Consider the following 18,539-nt stretch of genomic DNA (forward strand, 5'->3'; position numbering starts at 1 on the left):
AGCTTCCCCAGGATTCAAGGAAGCGCCAGGTTTTTTATGCTTTTATAAATTGAAAGCCAAGATGCTAAAAGGAGGGTAGGGAGGGAATACAGAAAACACACCGAGAGCAACCGTCTGAGATATCAGAGCGGAGCGTGAACCAGGGAGTTCCAGCATCCGCGCCGCGTACAGAAGATGGGCTTCCCGTAACCGGAGGTGGAAAAGAGAGGCGGGGAGACGGGGGGGTTGGGGTTGGGGTGGGGGTTGGGGAGGGTGGAAGAGTACGAGAAGAGAGCAAGATACGAGATAGGGGTGGGTAAGTGGTGTGTGTGGTGGGGGATAGGAAAGACACCGAACGAACGGAGACAAAAGCTCAATGGTGGTCGCCCGCAAGCATGAGACGCTGTACGGGAGAGCCGAGCGTGGCCTGAGGCGACACCGCCAGTAGGACACGCACCGGAGTGAGGGAGGCGGAAGAAACATGGCCGCCTCGGTAGGGCCCCAGGGTGGCCCCCGGGCTTCCGTCCCGACTCCTATGCCTGACATACCGGACTTGAGCCATCTCACGGAGGAGGAACGGAAAATAATCCTGGCGGTGATGGCGCGCCAGAAGGAGGAAGAGGAGAAGGAGCAAGCCATGTTGAAGTAAGGCTGGATTATCTCCTTTCACACTCTCACGCCCATTCACAAGTGTAGCGTGCGACTACAAAGGAAAGGGGGAAAAAAACTGCTTCACGACATAGCCCACTCCTCCCTGCCTTACATCATTCCATTATAACGGTGTGCTCTTCAATTGTCATCCATCTTCCATGCACTGAGCGTGCAGTGGGCATTCTGCACCCTGGGCTTGGATGCAGATCCTAAATCAGGATATAGTTTATTAACAGACCATAGACTTACAGAGGTGTGTTTGGTCGTTCATTATGTGTGTGTGTGTGAGGAGCCTGAAGAGTGTGTTACAGGTGTGGGGAAATGGGGCGTGACGCACAGGGGCTTGAGGATGAATCATAGGATGCGTCCTACAGCTCCAATCTACTAGTGTACTATAGGACAGGTTAAAAGAGTAAGGTAGCCCAGATGTCCTGCTTTTACGCACTGTTAAGGTTCAGGGTGGTCCTAGACCACTTGGCCGGAGTAATCAGTGCGTCTCCATCGACCAGACCGTCTTTCTTGTGGCCGACATCAAAGAACTACAAAATTTAATTCCCAGTGGAGGCGGAAAACACCACCTTTACACACAAGCACACGAGTAGTCAATCATATTTTCTCAAAGTTTCAAGAGTAGAAGGTAAAAAGATATCAATTATTAGTTATATATATAAAAGATGTCCGTCTTTGTCGCGCACGGGGTGTGGTTCAGTGTTACAAATGTAGCCGGAGCTCACCAGACGACGCGCGCGAGGGCGTTCATATTCAGTCTTTTGAGAATGTTCACCACCGATCCTAAGAGAACCCTTGTCCATTTTATTCGGGGTTTCACGTCTTTATTTTTAAAATGAGCTTTGACCGTGACGTTTTCTTTCGTACTCATGGTTTGTATCTTCAAACGGAAGTGACGTTGTGTGTGTGTGTGTGTGTGTGTGTGTGAGAGAGAGAGAGAGTGTGTGTGTGTGTATGGGGGGAATAAAGAGATGTTGTGTAATCTTTCAGCACCAACTGATGACGACTAGCCTATGACGAATGAAAGTCCAAAAGAGGACTGAGTCACAGCCATGCTGTATCACGACTTAGTCTTTGTACAGAGGGAACACTGAGTAGGTCTGATTGTCATATTAAGTGTTTCTGAAAACCACAAATACATTAAAACCTCTTTTACGCAATGCATTCAAGATTTTCAGTGTAATGTGACCGTAATATAACAGAAAACCCAATAAGACATTGCGAGAGTAAAAGCAATGTGTCGATTTTCTTACTTATTTGGTAAGTAGGTGGTGTATTAGTGTGTAATAGACACAAATGAGAAGATGCTTAGCTAGAGAACATATATTTAGGTAGTGATTAAAGGAAATTCTGGTGAATTTTAAACATGGTTTTGTATATTGGGTTATTTAATGATCCAGGCATGCATTATAAAGACAATGGCATCTATTAAAATACCATTGATTATGTTCATTCATAGATAAGATTTCTATGAAAGCATGGTTGACTTGGGTTCCAAGTGGCACAAGAGACAAAGCTTTTACTATAGCATCAGGAATAAGTGAGTTGAGCAGCTGTGGCACGGAGTCAGAACATAATTGGTCATGGTTTCAGGGTGGGGGTGGATGGCATTCCCTGTCTTGCCAAATTACATTGAAGAGAGTGCTGTTAGTGCTCTCGTCTAAGCGTGTTTATGTACATAATAGTAAGAGGTATTACTGTATGTGTTTGTCCTTACTCTTCCCTTCCTGACTGTATGCTTGTTAACCAGTAATTTATACGATGTTCCACTACGGTCAGCAAATCTCCACAGGTTGGTGTTATTCCTCAGCCAATTATGAAGCCTTTAAAAGTTATTGACCTGGTCTGGCAATTAAAATCATTTCCTCCTTTCCAAGTCATTTCCTTTATTGTGATATATACAGTTAAAAGGATTTCTGGAGCATCAGGTTCAACTGTCGATGAGATTTGCTATGTATACACCTTGGCTTATTTAGTTAGTTTTTTGCCTTTGGCTGGTAGAAGAATGGTGGTTATTTGTATTGGTCTCTTGGGGGTTAGACAGTGTGAGTAGACTAGGAGTGTACACATTTCCACTGGTTTGTTTCTGAGAACAAACCATCTGGCAAAGTTTACCCTATAAGGTCTTGGTTTGTGTGGCCTTGAGTACAGGCTAAGGTTTTTCTCATTAATAAAGAGAAATGGTCAAATAAAGTATACCATTTTAAGAGCAGTACCTGGGTAAAGAACATGTGCAAAAAATTACTCCCAGAGCATTATGGTTATCTGAGCAAAGCAAGATTGACTATCGTTGCACTTTAGGCTAGAACAGTCAATTTTAATCTTTGTTGTAGCATACATCACTGTAAAGGGCTTGAATTTGCTTCATGACATAAATGTAATGTGTTAGAAAATGCAAGAAAATTGATGTACTGTTCGGTCAGGATTTCTTGTGGTACAATAAGGTGGTCTTGATCAAGCTGTGGTTGTAATGTCATTGCATAAACCCAGCTGAATAGTCATGTTTATATAATTATGAAAAGATAGTTTTACACATCCATTTAAATTAAACACCCATTCACACAATGAACAGTTTTGAAGATACAGGATATGAGCACATTTTTGTGAGCTCCTTACCACAACATCCATATGTGGCTCATTCATTTCTCTTCTGTAGCACCAAGAGGCACAAACCTGTTATAGAATGACAATGTTCCTATGCATTAAGTGAGCTCCATGAAGACATGGTTCTTAAAGTTTTGTGGGTGAACTTGACTGATCTTTCTAAAGCCTGGACCTCAACCCCACTGTACACCTTCAGTATGAACTGGAACTTAGACCATACAGAGTATCTCTGTCCACACAAAAGCACACAACCAGAACCCATTGAAAATCTGGATAAGTCTATATCTGAAACTTTATACTGCCTGATGCTGTTCCAGTAAGTAATATATAAAGTATTACAGCATTATATGTTACCACAGTCATTACAAGTTATGTATTTGGATGTACGGTAGTATGCACTTTTGGCTGTAGGCCAGTTCTTTTGAATTGATTAACTGACTGTGTGCCTTTTGTTTTCCTGCATAATGGAGCATATGTTGTGACTAAGAGATCCCTTTAGACCCTTTAATGTTAATTTTGACACCATGTGAGCGAGGCAACAGCAACAGCAAAAGTTCAAGTTTAAGTTAAGTTTACATCTATAACACTTTTCACAATAGACATTGTCTCAAAGCAGCTTTACAGAATTTAAGAATTAAAGTGAATGATGTGTGTTTATCCCTGATGAGCAGCCGTGGAGCTGTGAAGGGGCGACCGTGGCAAGGAAAACTTCTCTTAGATGTTATGATGAATAAACCTTGAGAGAAACCAGACTCAAAAGGGGAACCCATCCTCCTTTGGGTGGTATCAAGAGTGTGATTATAAATCTTAAAACAGTACAAAACACCAGAGAGTGAGAACTAACATGAGCACCGGAGTGTGGGATTATAACTAATGTCCTTTCTACAGTCTTATACAATCAGTTGACGTTATGGAACCAGAAGCTACTGAGCAGCTCATAAAATATCTCAACATTTGAGATCATCATAGGTCCACCTGCTTCTCCATGCCAGAGCTTTTAAACGCTCAAAGAGGTCCAATTTCCAAACTCTACATGAAGTGTGATTCAAATGTCTCTACAATGGTTCAGGATGTTTGCGGGATTTTTGAAGGTCCATAATCTTCATAAGGTGGGAAACAACTGAAGCTGGCTCAACCTCAGGATGCCTTGGGATAGATAGAGAAAGAGAAGAGTGAAGAGGAATTAGCATAGCTGCTGTTCATGATATTAACAAGCACAAGTTGATAATGTGCATTTTAGCAGATGTACTCAAAGGTACAAGAGCATGTCAGTCAGCCTAGCAGTTGGGACACAGTATTGCATTTTGAGATACACAGTGAATAAAATCATACACACATTCACACACACACACACACACACACACACACACACACACACACACACACACAAAGGCTATGTATGATTTCTTTTATCAGTGTGCAAAAGGCAGACCCCTGCCAACAACACAATTGACAGGAAGCACACGTCTCTGATGCCGACATGCTCCTCGTTGCCAGGGGTAATCAGCGACACCATGGAAACAAGGGACCAGAGTATGGTCAGGACTCTTCAGATCTTTCTTTAGCTCCAGAAGCTACAGCCAGGTTGTTTGTAGAAGTGTGAAATTCACACACACAATTGTAATCTCTGTGACTCTGAGGATTAAGTTGTGCTTTCTAACCCTGATCTCCATTTTCACCAGTTTTTACCTTTAGTGTTACAGAACTAACAGCCATCGTCTGCACTCCAACAAGTCTAACGACAAACCCGGATTGAAAGCAACCACAAAATTTTGCTCACTCAGAAGTTCTTTGCAGTGGGTGAGATATGTGACTAAAGCTAGACTAGTCAAGTTATAAAAAAAATTACATTATCATTTCTTGTGGGGTTTTTTGTTCTTTATTTTTTAAATGAGGAGAAGGTTTCATGGTTTCTAGGAGAAAATGGTGGTTCCTAAATTATAAATTGGTACTAGAAATAGCTCACATTTGGAAGCCTAACCTGAAAAAAGAATAGCAGCTTCTTCACTAACTTCTGTTAAAATTCCAAATTTCTATCCTTTCCTTTAGTCTATGTGTGTGTGTGTGTGTGTGTGTGTGTGTGTGTGTGTGAGCAGCCCTGTGTGTGCGCAGCCATATGTGTGTTTGTGTTTGGTCTTTGTTCAGTGTTGGGAACATTCACAGCTGAAGTTCTTTGGTAAACATGCCATGATGTAACTAGTTAATTATTATACCTGTACTTTCCCTTTATTAAATAGGTGTACATAACAATTTATATTTTTGAACCAACAATACTGCATTGCACCTCGCATGGCCTTAGTTTGGTGAAATGGAAAATCTATTGTAAAATATAACTGCAAAGAAAATTAAGAGCAGGTTAGAAATGAAATAAGACTGTACTAAAGAACAGTACAAATCATGTCAATATGAACAGAAAGAAATCTTGACAGCAGAAATTGACCTCATGAAGGGGTCAAGGTTCCTGAAAGGTTTCTGTAAGATAAGGCAGTCATAACGTTATGGGTGGGCATATAAAATACATAGAGTATATTAGTTATATATACACTACATTCATATAAAGTACAAAGTGTTGTGGCTGGGAGCCAGTCATGTACTTGAAAGCATGAATGTTTAATGTCCAGTCAAGAAAATCATTGGCTTAATTGTCTGTAGTTTTAGGTTGTTTAGTGAGGGAGAAATTTCTACCAAATACAGGAAATTTGAAATATTTAAAAATTGTGGGAATATATCTGATGGGTTGTATTAGATACAAGAATGTTGAACCACTGTAGCTTCAGATTCTTGTTCTTGGCTGACAGGAGTGAAACCTGAGGTAAGTCTTTTGCTGGTGTGAATCTTAAGGTTCGGTGTGTTGCTAATTCTGAGATGCTTTTCTTCTCACTACGGTTGTAAAGAGTAGTTATTTAAGAGTAACCCCTTTCTCTTAAAATCAGTTTCCCCATATTGTCTTGTATGATAGCCTGTATCTGCATGATGTTACGCACATCTGCTTTATGACCGGCTGTATGATTGCATGAATAATCAGGTAAACAGATGTTCCTATTTTAGTGGCATTAAGTGTATGTATATCATAAGAATAGATATCACGAATCAACAAGGAACATGTTTTGGCAATGCTAATCCCTGAAGGCACCAAACTTGCTGAAAAAAAGTATCAGTGAGAGTAAGAAAGTGTGAGCAAGAAAACAGAGAGTGGGTAGAGTCTATTGCAAAAAGCACTTTGTTCTATAAATACTTGAACAGCAAATACAAAAAACTATTTCTGAAATGTAGTCTATGAATATGGTTAATTTGCATAAACGTTTAATAATATTGTTAATTTTGTTTAAGAATATGGTTAATAAATCGTCAAATGATTTGCACATGAATTAATATTTAAAATACAGCAGTATTCATAATATCAGCAATGCCTGATTTGCTCTCTCTGGTTGGGTCTCTCTTTCTCCTCCTTCATGCACCCACCTTAGTTTCCATATAACTGGAAAGGCAACACTCCGATTTACTAGAATTCGCAAGAAATAATTTGCAAAAAAACTTTCCAGTCGCATTAAGATCGGATTGCTCAATCTTTCCACTCAGATAAGTAGTTTAGCATTTCAGTGCCCGGTATAAATAAGAGATGTGGAAGTGGTGGACATGGTCACTCTTTCCATAGATCAGATCTTGCATTTATTGTTAGGCCTGTATTATTTGAAAAACCTTTCTCTGCTTTGAAGGTCTAATATTAGGAATCGAAACAAATTACATTTGTCTGCTTGTGAAAAGGAGAGCGAGAGGAAACAGATCATCAAGGGACTTCCGGCTACACTCATCATCTCCCGAGGTCATTTATCTTACTGGTCACTTTCCTGCTTCCTATATGTATATCACTACTTCTATGTAATTTATTTTCCCTTCTTCTCTCTCTCTCTCTCTCTCTCTTTCTCTCAGTTTCACTCTCAATAGAATGCACATATCCCTCCTTTTCACAGGCACTCCTCTTACCAGGATAAGAATAGACACTGTATTATGAAACTCCACTTGCTGATCGATATGGTTTCCTGCCAGCATTGGTTCTTTGTTTTCCATCTATGAAGTAGAAAGCACATATCTTCCGTTATATTTTCATAGTTTTAATACATCAGACAGAATTCATGTTGAGTGCCAAATTCAGGGTAAGAGTAGTAGTATTTAATGGGCAAGTCACCAAACTGTGATGACTATAACACATGCTTTTGCCAAACATTATTCACATTGAAACATATGATAGCTTTTGGGATTCTGCAACGAACATTATGTGCGCAGTTAAATACTTTGAACGATGTGGCCTAGGGCTATCGCTGGAGCATATGGAATGGCTGCTCTTTGAGTTTAATCGGAAAGCAGACAGGGTTGGAGACAAGCCGATTTTACAATGCAACTGTCAGAAACACAATATAAAACCCTCTACTGTTTACCTGAGAGTGGTGCCCACAGGCAAGCACCTGATGATGGGATACCCTTGAAAAGGCATCATGGAGACCTTTTGTGTCCTCACCCTCAGGTAAATACACAATGGGGGCTAGTTTGGTGTTGGACCTGTGGTAGACATTCTGTGATAGGCAGTCTTAGATAGACTCCTTTGTCAATGGAGACTGATTTTGAGAATGTGATTTCTTTTCTGGTTGAGTAAGTGTTTCAGATAGTCTAGAGATAGACAAGTATAGTCTTGCACCCATAAACAGTGTGTGCAACAGCATTAGGCACTGTGTCTGGATACCCACAGGTCTCTATGCGCAAATGAGCTGAAAATGCTTTTTCAGCCTTTTTGGTAAAGGTGAAGTCACCCTAGAGGATCCTCTTATTGACTCCACAGTATGATTGGGAAACTATGACAAACACTAGCAAAGAATGTTTTGTTTTGTTTTAGCATGCTTGGTACATCATACCAGAGAAAGTGTACATCATAGCAGTGTCAGTGATGGATGGTGTGACTTATTGTTGGTATATCTTCAGATTTCAGAGCCCATATGCAGCCAAGACTAATTTAAAGGTTTAAGTCAAATAATCACCAGTTGTGTGAATTTAAGCTCAAAACAAGGCATCAGTTGGATTTACTTGGTTTACCCAAGAAAGTCTTTGGCTGTTTTTTAAGCTAGAAACTGTGTTGAGAATTGGCTGTGTTTAACACACTTCCTCAGGGTTGCACAGGACTCTGTCCAGTGGGGTGCTATGGTGGACTTTATTGGTAAAAAATGAGAATAGACAGAGTGTGCCAGTTATAAAGGAAAGTCCTCTCACTCCAGGGAAATTATATGCCAGGCAGCAGCATTTTATACATAGCTGGCCATGTTCACCAAGGTTTTAGATTAGGCTTAATCCAAAAATCAGTTATACTGCATATTGTTGGTAGAAAAAGTAAGATAACCTTGGCATATGGTGTAATCTTAGAATGTGTTTGTGTGTTTGATTTCCCAACTATAACACTAAAAGTGAGAGAAGGATGGGAAGGAGGGAAAACAGCATTGGGGAAAAACTGAACGTGAGAGCCACCCTTCCAAGGCATGGGCCAAGAACCAGCTGGCAGGATAGAAATAGTTCCTCTTCTTTCTTCACATCATACGTTCCTTCATTCTTGCATCTTTCGTTCTTTTATCTTTTTACTTAACCGCCATCTCCCAATCAATCTTTTGCTCCAGTGTATTCATGGGGTGGTAATTATACAGATATTAATGTAATAAAATAATGTATAAGTTTGTTCCTTATAACTGTAAGTTTGTCTCTAATAAGTGAACCAGTAGCAATTGTGACAAAGGAAAAAAAGCCTTGAGATGGAAGTGGTATGAGGAAGAAATTTTGAGAGGAACCAGACTCAAAAGGGAACCTGTCCTCATCTTGGCGGCACCAAATGTCCATTCATTACAGTTCCATCACTGTTTAGGTATGCAGTAATAGGATATTAAATGCAACCTATGGTCCAGTGCTATTGTAGTAGACTTTAAATATTAATTACAGTCTAAATCCGTCCTCAATGTTCTTGCTTAGTAATTTCATGCATCTTTTAACTGTTCTTTTGGCCCAAATTCTTTTTAAGTTATTTGACTGTAATTTTTTAATCTCTATGTCAAGAACACAGACATAGTAAATTTCACATTCTGAGTTTAATATGTATGTGAGTACAGAATGTATGTATGTTCAAATTTATTTTTAACCCTTTTGTAATATGCTCATAAATAAAAAAAAAGAAAAAATTTAAGGCATCTTTACCTTAAACCTGTTCTTGAATTAGTTTTGCCACTTAATTAAGGTGCTACTAAATTAAATACATAAAACACATGGCATTAGATATCACAGATAATTTGGTTCCAAATAAGCTTACATCATAATATTAACTTTGACTTCTAAGATATGTTTCTTGGGTCTGCATAAAACATGCATAGTCTAAACGTCCCGACATCAGGAGATCACATGTTCATATCCTAACAGTCTACAGAGATCATTATGGAACCTGCTCTGGACTAGCTAAGTCTATAACTCGTTGCTTGTCCAGCTTAATGCAGGCTTTTTGGCAAAAAGGCAAAACAATCTATTGAGTGGCAACTGGCAATGCCTACACTGGAAGAAAAGGGGAGATGGAAGAACTGTCTAAGCAGAAAAACTATTTAGAATGGCAGATGGATTTCACATTCAGAATTCCATGATTTTCTTACCGGCAGCAGTTTAGTGGTTCAAGGTGGCTGTCACTCTCTCTCTCTCTCTCTCTCTCTCTCTCTCTCTCTCTCTCACTCTATCCTGTGTGTCTGCTACTCTTCACTGCTGAAATGGAGTGCAGCCTCATAGTGGTGTTTCCATGACGACTGTTGCCTGGGACTCTTGCTACTATGACAGTTCCCATGGAGAGATGACTGACCCTAGAACCCTAGGATTCCTTATGCTTTCCAGTTCTATGTACATCACACCGGTCAAAGATCACCACCTATCAGTTGACTGACCTGAAATCAGTTCTGTTGTCCTAACATTACTGACTAACATAAAATAACATTGTCACTTACATCAAACCCAAACCTTACGCATGTATATCAGTGCTAGTGCTTCAGGTCCTCAGTGCTAATGACACTAGAATGCAGCGAGGAATAAAAGCCCTTTCTGAATATAGAAAGATCTTCTAGCCGTTCAGATTTCATATCCGTAGGTCTGTTAGCCATCATCCCTGCCACACCTCTCCCCCCGCCTTTACCATTCTACGTCATGGTTATATCCCCTCTGCGTAACACCATCTTTCAGGCCAAGACATGACAAAGTCACTTTAAGGCTCCAGCTACCTGGGGCTGCAGTCTGCTTCCTCTTTAGGTTTGAAGGCAGTGTGCTGCGAACACTAGTTAAAGGGCATGGAAGAGTGTAGCAACTGCTCTCTGTGGAATGTGGATTTATATTTGTTTGCTTCGGCTTTTCGGGGAATTGTAGCGAGTCTCCAGAGGGTATGGCAGTGCACTACAAAAGGAGGTAAACTTTCATATTTGTCTTCATGCCAGTAATTATTTATAGCTTGCGCATAAAGGATTTGATATTTTATCAAACGATTATCCGAGGACACGTTTAAAGGAAGTCTGTAGAGCAAAACATGGACAGTGCTTTTCAACTCTGTATTAGTTTTACCTTATCAAGATGGAATATTTTTTTTAAAGATAGTATCTATCTATCTATCTATCTATCTATCTATCTATCTATCTATCTATCTATCTATCTATCTATCACACACACACACACACACACACACACACACACACATATATATATATATATATATATATATATATATATATATATATATATATATATATATGTGTGTGTGTTTTATAAGTGAATAATGTTGTTCTTTGTTGAATGATGGCCAAAACAACACATGTTTTATCGGAAGTGTGTGTGTGTGTGTGTGTGTGTCTGTTTGTTTGTGTGTATGTGTGTGTATAATTGCTTACACTGCACAGTAAAATCAGTTTACTCATTGACCCTGATGTAAAGGGTTGGGTTCAAATACACAATAATGAGTAAAATTTTATGAGAAGGCACAAAGCAATCAAATAAATGATCTTGAGTGCTTTATTAGTATTCAGCTCTAGAATGGGCCACTACACTTGAAAAAAAGTTGTAAAATCTCTTTTTTCTGTCTCTTACATCCAGGACGCTTCATCAACAATTCGAAAGCTATAAAGAGCAGGTAAGGCGGATCGGGGCAGAGAACAAACGGCAACAGACCACCCACAAGGATGATGCCCCGACCTGCGGGATCTGCCGTAAAACCAAGTTCGCAGACGGCTGCGGGCACCTCTGCTCCTACTGCCAGACCAAGTTCTGTGCTCGCTGTGGTGGAAGAGTGTCTCTACGCTCCAACAATGTGAGGAACAGCCAATAAGCTCTTTTCTCTTGTAGCTAAACCATTTTCTGTTGCTATCACAGATTCAATCCCTACTATCCTTCCCTTACTCATTTTTAATTATCTTGTGCTGTCATGTCTCATTGCTTGCCCTGATGCCTGGCTTTTACCAGCATGCTTTACATATGTCAAAATGCCATTAGATAGTTTTTAAAATAGACACAAGCACACATACTAGAAATAGATTTAGGCCAGGTTCCAGGTCAGGCACCATCCAAAATACCCAAGAAATCTGACCATGTGCCAAGAAATAGATACAGGCTGGCCCTTATTCATCACAGTTCATTCGGCATTGCATTTGCATTACATCAGTAAAGTGTTGATTAGGGTGGGCTCCAGCTTCACGGCATGGGGTGGCATATTTTCAGCACTTGCTGCAACCTGCTGTGTCTAAAACAAGCATCTTTCCCGTCACATTACTTACCTGAGAATGGACTCGTCACTGGTCATGCTGAGTACCAATCTGCCCTGGTTCTGGCTTGCCCAGTTAGGTGATGTCCCCTGTGTTCAGACTATGAATTGCATAACATTTTCAATGACTCGAGTCAAATGGAATAACTGCGACCAAGTACACAGTATACACAGAATTCTTGTTCATTTTTAAAAAGATTATTAAAATCTTTTTAACTAAAAAATTACAGAAGACATGCAGTCTAACATTTTTTTAGAGTATAAATATGTTTGAATTCACACTAGCGTGTTAAAATATTTGTATAAAATGTGTATAAAAGTGTATAAAATAGTTAAAATATACCATTTTCCATACAGCTAATAAAAGGTTTTATATCCATAACCCTGTTTTGCCCCACGATAGTCTTTCTCACTATATCTATATCTCTCTGTCCGAATATAATATGATACTTTTCTTGATATTTGATCAGTGATCTGGTACATAAAAGATGTATTTAAAGCACCCAGTGATTGTATGATACTATTCCAAGCTTCAGTGATGTGAAGCGATGGGGCAATACAATGCACTTAAATGTGATCCAGTATTATGTTCATATGTGATGTTATGAAAAATGATCATTCATTCATACATTGATTTTCAGTAACCACTTTATCCTGGGCAGGTTTTTGGTCTTATGCAGGACACTATTCAGTGACATTTGCCTCCAAGATTTTGTACAACAAACACTAATTGGTGCAGCATTATCATAAATATTGAGTAAACATTTTACTTTTCCTTAGTCAAGTCAAGGGTAGTGTATATGAATATATTTCTAAATTAATATATGTGAAGTATTTTGGTTTACCAGAAAGTGTTTTCAGACACTTTCCCAGTAAAGTCTTATGCTTTAGGAAGTGTAGACTATTTAAATTGTATGATTCAGACCAGCACTTCCTATTCACCTTTTAAACCTAGTAATTAATTAATCATATTAATTGATTAGCGAGTCTTATTAGTATTATTTAACGAGTTGTCAGTTACTTGAACTAAAATCGGTCTTTTATATTAAATGATAAATATACAGGGAGTGCAGAATTATTAGGCAAGTTGTATTTTTGAGGATTAATTTTATTTGAGGATTTAATTTGAACAACAACCATGTTCTCAATGAACACAAAAAACTCATTAATATCAAAGCTGAATATTTTTGGAAGTAGTTTTTAGTTTTAGCTATTTTAGGGGGATATCTGTGTGTGCAGGTGACTATTACTGTGCATAATTATTAGGCAACTTAACAAAAAACAAATTTATACCCATTTCAATTATTTATTTTTACCAGTGAAACCAATATAACATCTCAACATTCACAAATATACATTTCTGACATTCAAAACCAAACAAAACAAATCAGTGACCAATATAGCCACCTTTCTTTGCAAGGACACTCAAAAGCCTGCCATCCATGGATTCTGTCAGTGTTTTGATCTGTTCACCATCAACATTGCGTGCAGCAGCAACCACAGCCTCCCAGACACTGTTCAGAGAGGTGTACTGTTTTCCTCCTTGTAAATCGCACATTTGATGATGGACCACAGGTTCTCAATGGGGTTCAGATCAGGTGAACAAGGAGGCCATATCATTAGATTTTCTTCTTTTATACCCTTTCTTGCCAGCCACGCTGTAGAGTACTTGGACGTGTGATGGAGCATTGTCCTGCATGAAAATCATGTTTTTCTTGAAGGATGCAGACTTCTTCCTGTACCACTGCTTGAAGAAGGTGTCTTCCAGAAACTGGCAGTAGGACTGGGAGTTCAGCTTGACTCCATCCTCAACCCGAAAAGGCCCCACAAGCTCATCTTTGATGATACCAGCCCAAACCAGTACTCCACCTCCACCTTGCTGGCGCCTGAGTCGGACTGGAGCTCTCTGCCCTTTACCAATCCAGCCACGGGCCCATCCATCTGGCCCATCAAGACTCACTCTCATTTCATCAGTCCATAAAACCTTAGAAAAATCAGTCTTGAGATATTTCTTGGCCCAGTCTTGACGTTTCAGCTTGTGTGTCTTGTTCAGTGGTGGTCGACTTTCTGCCTTTCTTACCTTGGCCATGTCTCTGAGTATTGCACACCTTGTGCTTTTGGGCACCCAGTGATGTTGCAGCTCTGAAATATGGCCAAACTGGTGGCAAGTGGCATCTTGGCAGCTGCACGCTTGACTTTTCTCAGTTCACGGGCAGTTATTTTGCGCCTTGGTTTTTCCACACGCTTCTTGCGACCCTGTTGACTATTTTGAATGAAACGCTTGATTGTTCGATGATCACGCTTCAGAAGCTTGGCTATTTTAAGACTGCTGCATCCCTCTGCAATATATCTCACTATTTTTGCATTTTCTGAGCCTGTCAAGTCCTTCTTTTGACCCATTTCGCCAAAGGAAAGGAAGTTGCCTAATAATTATGCACACCTGATATAGGGTGTTGATGTCATTAGACCACACCCCTTCTCATTACAGAGATGCACATCACCTAATATGCTTAATTGGTAGTAGGCTTTCCAGCCTATACAGCTTGGAGTAAGACAACATGCATAACGAGGATGATGTGGTCAAAATACTCATTTGCCTAATAATTCTGCACTCCCTGTAGTTTGATATTCCAGTTCCACAAAAATGTAATTAGACAAGAGAAAAGGTCCCTGAAACACCCCATCTGCTTTCCAATAGATTCACATGCACTGCATTTGCAAACTGAAATATGCAAAAAAAAAAAATCAGATTTATTTTTCAATGGGATTTTGAGGTATTTCTGCATTCATTTATTTTTTAAACACAACAATAGCATAGAATATAGTTACATTATACATAAAACACTTTAAATTTATCCCTTATCTAGAGTGACTTTCAACTGACCAGTTGAGGGTTAAGGGCCTTGCTCAAGGGCCCAGCAGTGACAGCTTAGTGGTGCTTGGATTTGAACTTGTGAGTCCAATGTCTTAAACTCTGAATACCACCAAACTACTATACACACGAAAACCACATAACACAAACTTTGATACCATCCTAACAATTTGTGAGTATCAAAAACATCATCTATAACATTTTGGGGTAATTTTACATTTTGGCAATTTGGCAGACACCCTTATGCAGAGTTACTTACAAAACAATTATCTCATTTGTACAACAGGGGACTTGAAGGTTAAGGCCTTGCTCAAGGGGTCAGCAGCTTGGCAGCTTGGCGGTGCTGTAATTTCAACTTTCTGATCCAAAGTTTATTTTCCAACTGAGCTACCACTTCCCCTTTTTTAATGGGCTTTTTATTCATATACACTATTACTCACATGGTACCACTTCAGCACATTCATAAACATTGTATGAGCAATGCTGCAGATTTGGACAGAAAGTGTGCATCACATGTCTTGTTATTTTTATTAAAAACTATTTTCTTTATAGTTTTAGAAAGTACACTTAACTCTTTATAAGAAGGTTTTAAATGTACATTTGAATAACATTTTGGGGGAGGGTTAAACAAATATTTTGTCTCACACTGTCTAGGTTTCATACTGTATAAATTTTTCTGTCAATAATCTTTACTACAGTATGTACAAGATGTAGCAACATGTAATTGAAAGCTGATTTCAGATGACCATGACACCCCATTCTAATACAGCATTTCACCTTTGAACACCAAAGTATTACTCTTTCATGCAATTATGTGTTTGTCCTATAGGAGGCATTACAGCGACATTAATCACATTCATTTACTGATGACCTTGATTGTCACGCAGATAGAAACGTCCATAAATCCGTAAAGCCACATCATATCCACTTCCTATTATTGTTTTTACAATATCCTGTTATATGTATCACACGTGTGAATTTACATCTCATCCACTCTCTCGTTGAGCTGTGTGGATGTTTTATTGTTTTAGATCTACACTTCACTGTATCGCACCACAGCCCACTGTTGCTCTCACTAAACCTGTCTTTTTGAATACACAAAAGAAATAAAGGTTTCTCCCTTCACTCACACTTCCTGCCTTCTCTTCTTCCTCACCTTTCCCTCCCTCTGCTTCTTCCTCTCTTTCACACATGCACTGTCTCCATTTCTCACCATATTATTTTCGATTTCTGATTTCACACTTTGCTCTCTTTCCCACCTGCCCTTCTTTCTCCTGTTTTTTCTCTTCAACTTCTCCTGTTTTTGCCTGTCTTTTACTCCTCTCTGCTTCCTGGACTGCATGCCTCAAGGAGGATAAAGTGGTTAGCATTATTTTTTCTGTTTCTCTCTTTTTGTGTATAGATGGGATTGTTGTGTGCCTATGAATATCCAACGTTTGCCTTCAATGTGAGTGGTGTGTGGCGACTGTGTGTGTGTGTGTGTGTGTGTGTGTGTGTGTGTGTGTGTGTGTGTCAGTTCAAAAACTCAACATTTATCAAATCACAACTGGATTTCGATATGAAAATGGTTGATTTGTTTGTCACTTGGTATCAGACTCTATTACTCGGTACAGTTTTGTCTATATCTATCAATGTGACTAATTTTCCTCCTATTGTCTCTTGCGCCTGCAAAGTGTCTCATAGTGAAGGACAGGGTAAGGAATTCTGGGTATTCTAGTCTCTGCATGGGGGCACAGTATCCCTTCCTTAGCTGACCGAGTGCCCCTTCCCCTCCTTGTGGCCGTTGCCATGGAGATGTGCCACCATTGCTATAAGTAAAGCCAACAGGGAGAGGTCGATGGGCACGGGGGGTGGCATTCTGATTTGGTCCGATGTTACACTGACATTATCAGTTGGTTGCACTTTAGTTGAAAGGACGCTGGAGTGGAATTGCTAGATGTTTATAACCTTTCAAAAAGGCAGCGTAAGAAAAACATAGAAATTATAACACTTGATATATGACGGAGTCCCGTTCAAAAAAAGTGCCACTAACTTACAAGAGAATGTGCATGTTTTTTGCACTTTGCCTGTGCCCTGGGACTGCAACGGGCATGCCATGGAATCAAGGGGTCAGTGGGTCATGGGTCAGGTTATATAGTCCAATCCTATGGGAAATGGGGTAGACAGATTTTCTATTTACCCTCTGTGCAAATTTACCCTGCAATCCAATGGGCACTTGCGACTCCCTGTGCACTCATGATGTTCTCAATGTGTTTTTCTTTGTGTGTGTTTAAATATTAAGCTTCTGTATTTTTTTGTTCGTTGGTTTTTGTTTATTTTATGTTTGATGCGTGTGTGTGTGTGTGTGTGTGTGTGTGTGCCCCAGAATTTCTTTTTGAGGAAAACAAATTATTCTGTTAGCTAGCATTAAAGGTCACATTCAAATTTCAGTACTAATTAATGACTCTGTAATTTTAGCTACACACTTAACACTTGTCGGCTTCCAAGTAGGGCTTTGAACCGAGCAACAGGAGCTCCTTATTAGTGCTCTTGCATTTGAGAGATGCGTCAGTGCTGTTAGCCTCAAGTGTTTAGTCTGAACTTAAACCGCACATGCCACAATTATTCACACCATCAGTGGTCAGTTTTCTCTCAGATGATATCAGGGACAACACCCTGGTGGCTCTTTTACATAGGAGATTTCTGCAATAGAGATTGCTAGAAACAGCAGATCAGTTTCGGTATACCTCGGACTAGATTTACCACTGATACTATATATTCCCTGAAAACAGATTGACATTTAACCATTAAAATGATCTTTGAGGAATAAAACACTGTTTATTTATTTCCAGATTTCTTTTAAACAGTGTTTGTTCACCAAAGAATTTTAGTGAAATCTAATCAGTTCTTTTCAACAAATTTATTTAACAAATATTATGATGAATGGCAAAGTGTAGTGTATCTGTAGACAATGTATCTACAATGCACATTATTCCTGGTTTTATAGAGGAAAATTGAGATTATGGAGTAGATAATAGACATATCATAACTTAATGCATCTTTTTTTAATTCCCAGACATGAGGGAAGAGCTTGATTCAATCTGCTCTTATGGAGTTTAATCTGAATTTCAAAAATTGTTGGAATATAGTAAAAGCAGTTTTTAGGTAGGCATAAAGAAATGCTGTGAAAGTAACTTAACGGTGCTTTCTGAAGGGCTTGAGAGTGTGACATCGCCTTTAGTAGAGCTTTGAGGCGGGGTCTTAAGGCACAATGGCACCCCCTGGAGAACCTTGAGACTGCAACATCACTTCCAGAGGAGCCTTGGAGCACAACGACGCTTACAGCGGTATCTTGAAGCCCGACAGTGCTTCCTGCAGAGTCTTGGACCATGTTGTCGCTCTTAGAGGGACCTAGGTCCTCAAAGATGGCTTCTGCAGGGGCACTCAGAGGCATGACGTCATCTTTAGGAGCACTCGGAGGCATGACGTCGCCTTAAGGGGCACTTTAAGGCAAGATGTCGCTGTCAGAGGGACTTGGAGGCGAGATGTCGCCTTCTGAGGAGCTTGGAGGCGAGACGTCCCCTTCTGGTGAGCTTGGAGGCAAGACGTCGCCTTCTGAGGCGCTTGGAGGTGAGACGTCGC

General features: G+C 39.7%; 1 protein-coding gene across 9 annotated transcripts in view; it reads left to right on the forward strand.

Annotated features, from left to right (window-relative positions):
- Positions 1–267: 267 nt before the first annotated feature.
- Positions 268–18,539, forward strand: part of rims1b (regulating synaptic membrane exocytosis 1b) — a 58,603-nt gene continuing 40,331 nt past the window's right edge. For 4 of the 9 annotated variants that reach the window (XM_046837023.1, XM_046837024.1, XM_046837026.1 and 1 more), the window contains exons 1-4: positions 268–624; positions 11,383–11,596; positions 16,269–16,280; positions 16,592–16,612. In XM_046837023.1, coding sequence (XP_046692979.1) covers positions 461–624; positions 11,383–11,596; positions 16,269–16,280; positions 16,592–16,612 — 411 coding nt within the window. In that variant the 5' untranslated portion in view covers positions 268–460. The remainder of the gene's footprint in view (positions 625–11,382; positions 11,597–16,268; positions 16,281–16,591; positions 16,613–18,539) is intronic. The other 5 variants (XM_046837021.1, XM_046837031.1, XM_046837025.1 and 2 more) reach the window with 4 other exon arrangements.

The sequence above is a fragment of the Silurus meridionalis genome, chromosome 24 (genome assembly GCF_014805685.1).
Source record: "Silurus meridionalis isolate SWU-2019-XX chromosome 24, ASM1480568v1, whole genome shotgun sequence".
Lineage (NCBI taxonomy): Eukaryota > Metazoa > Chordata > Actinopteri > Siluriformes > Siluridae > Silurus > Silurus meridionalis.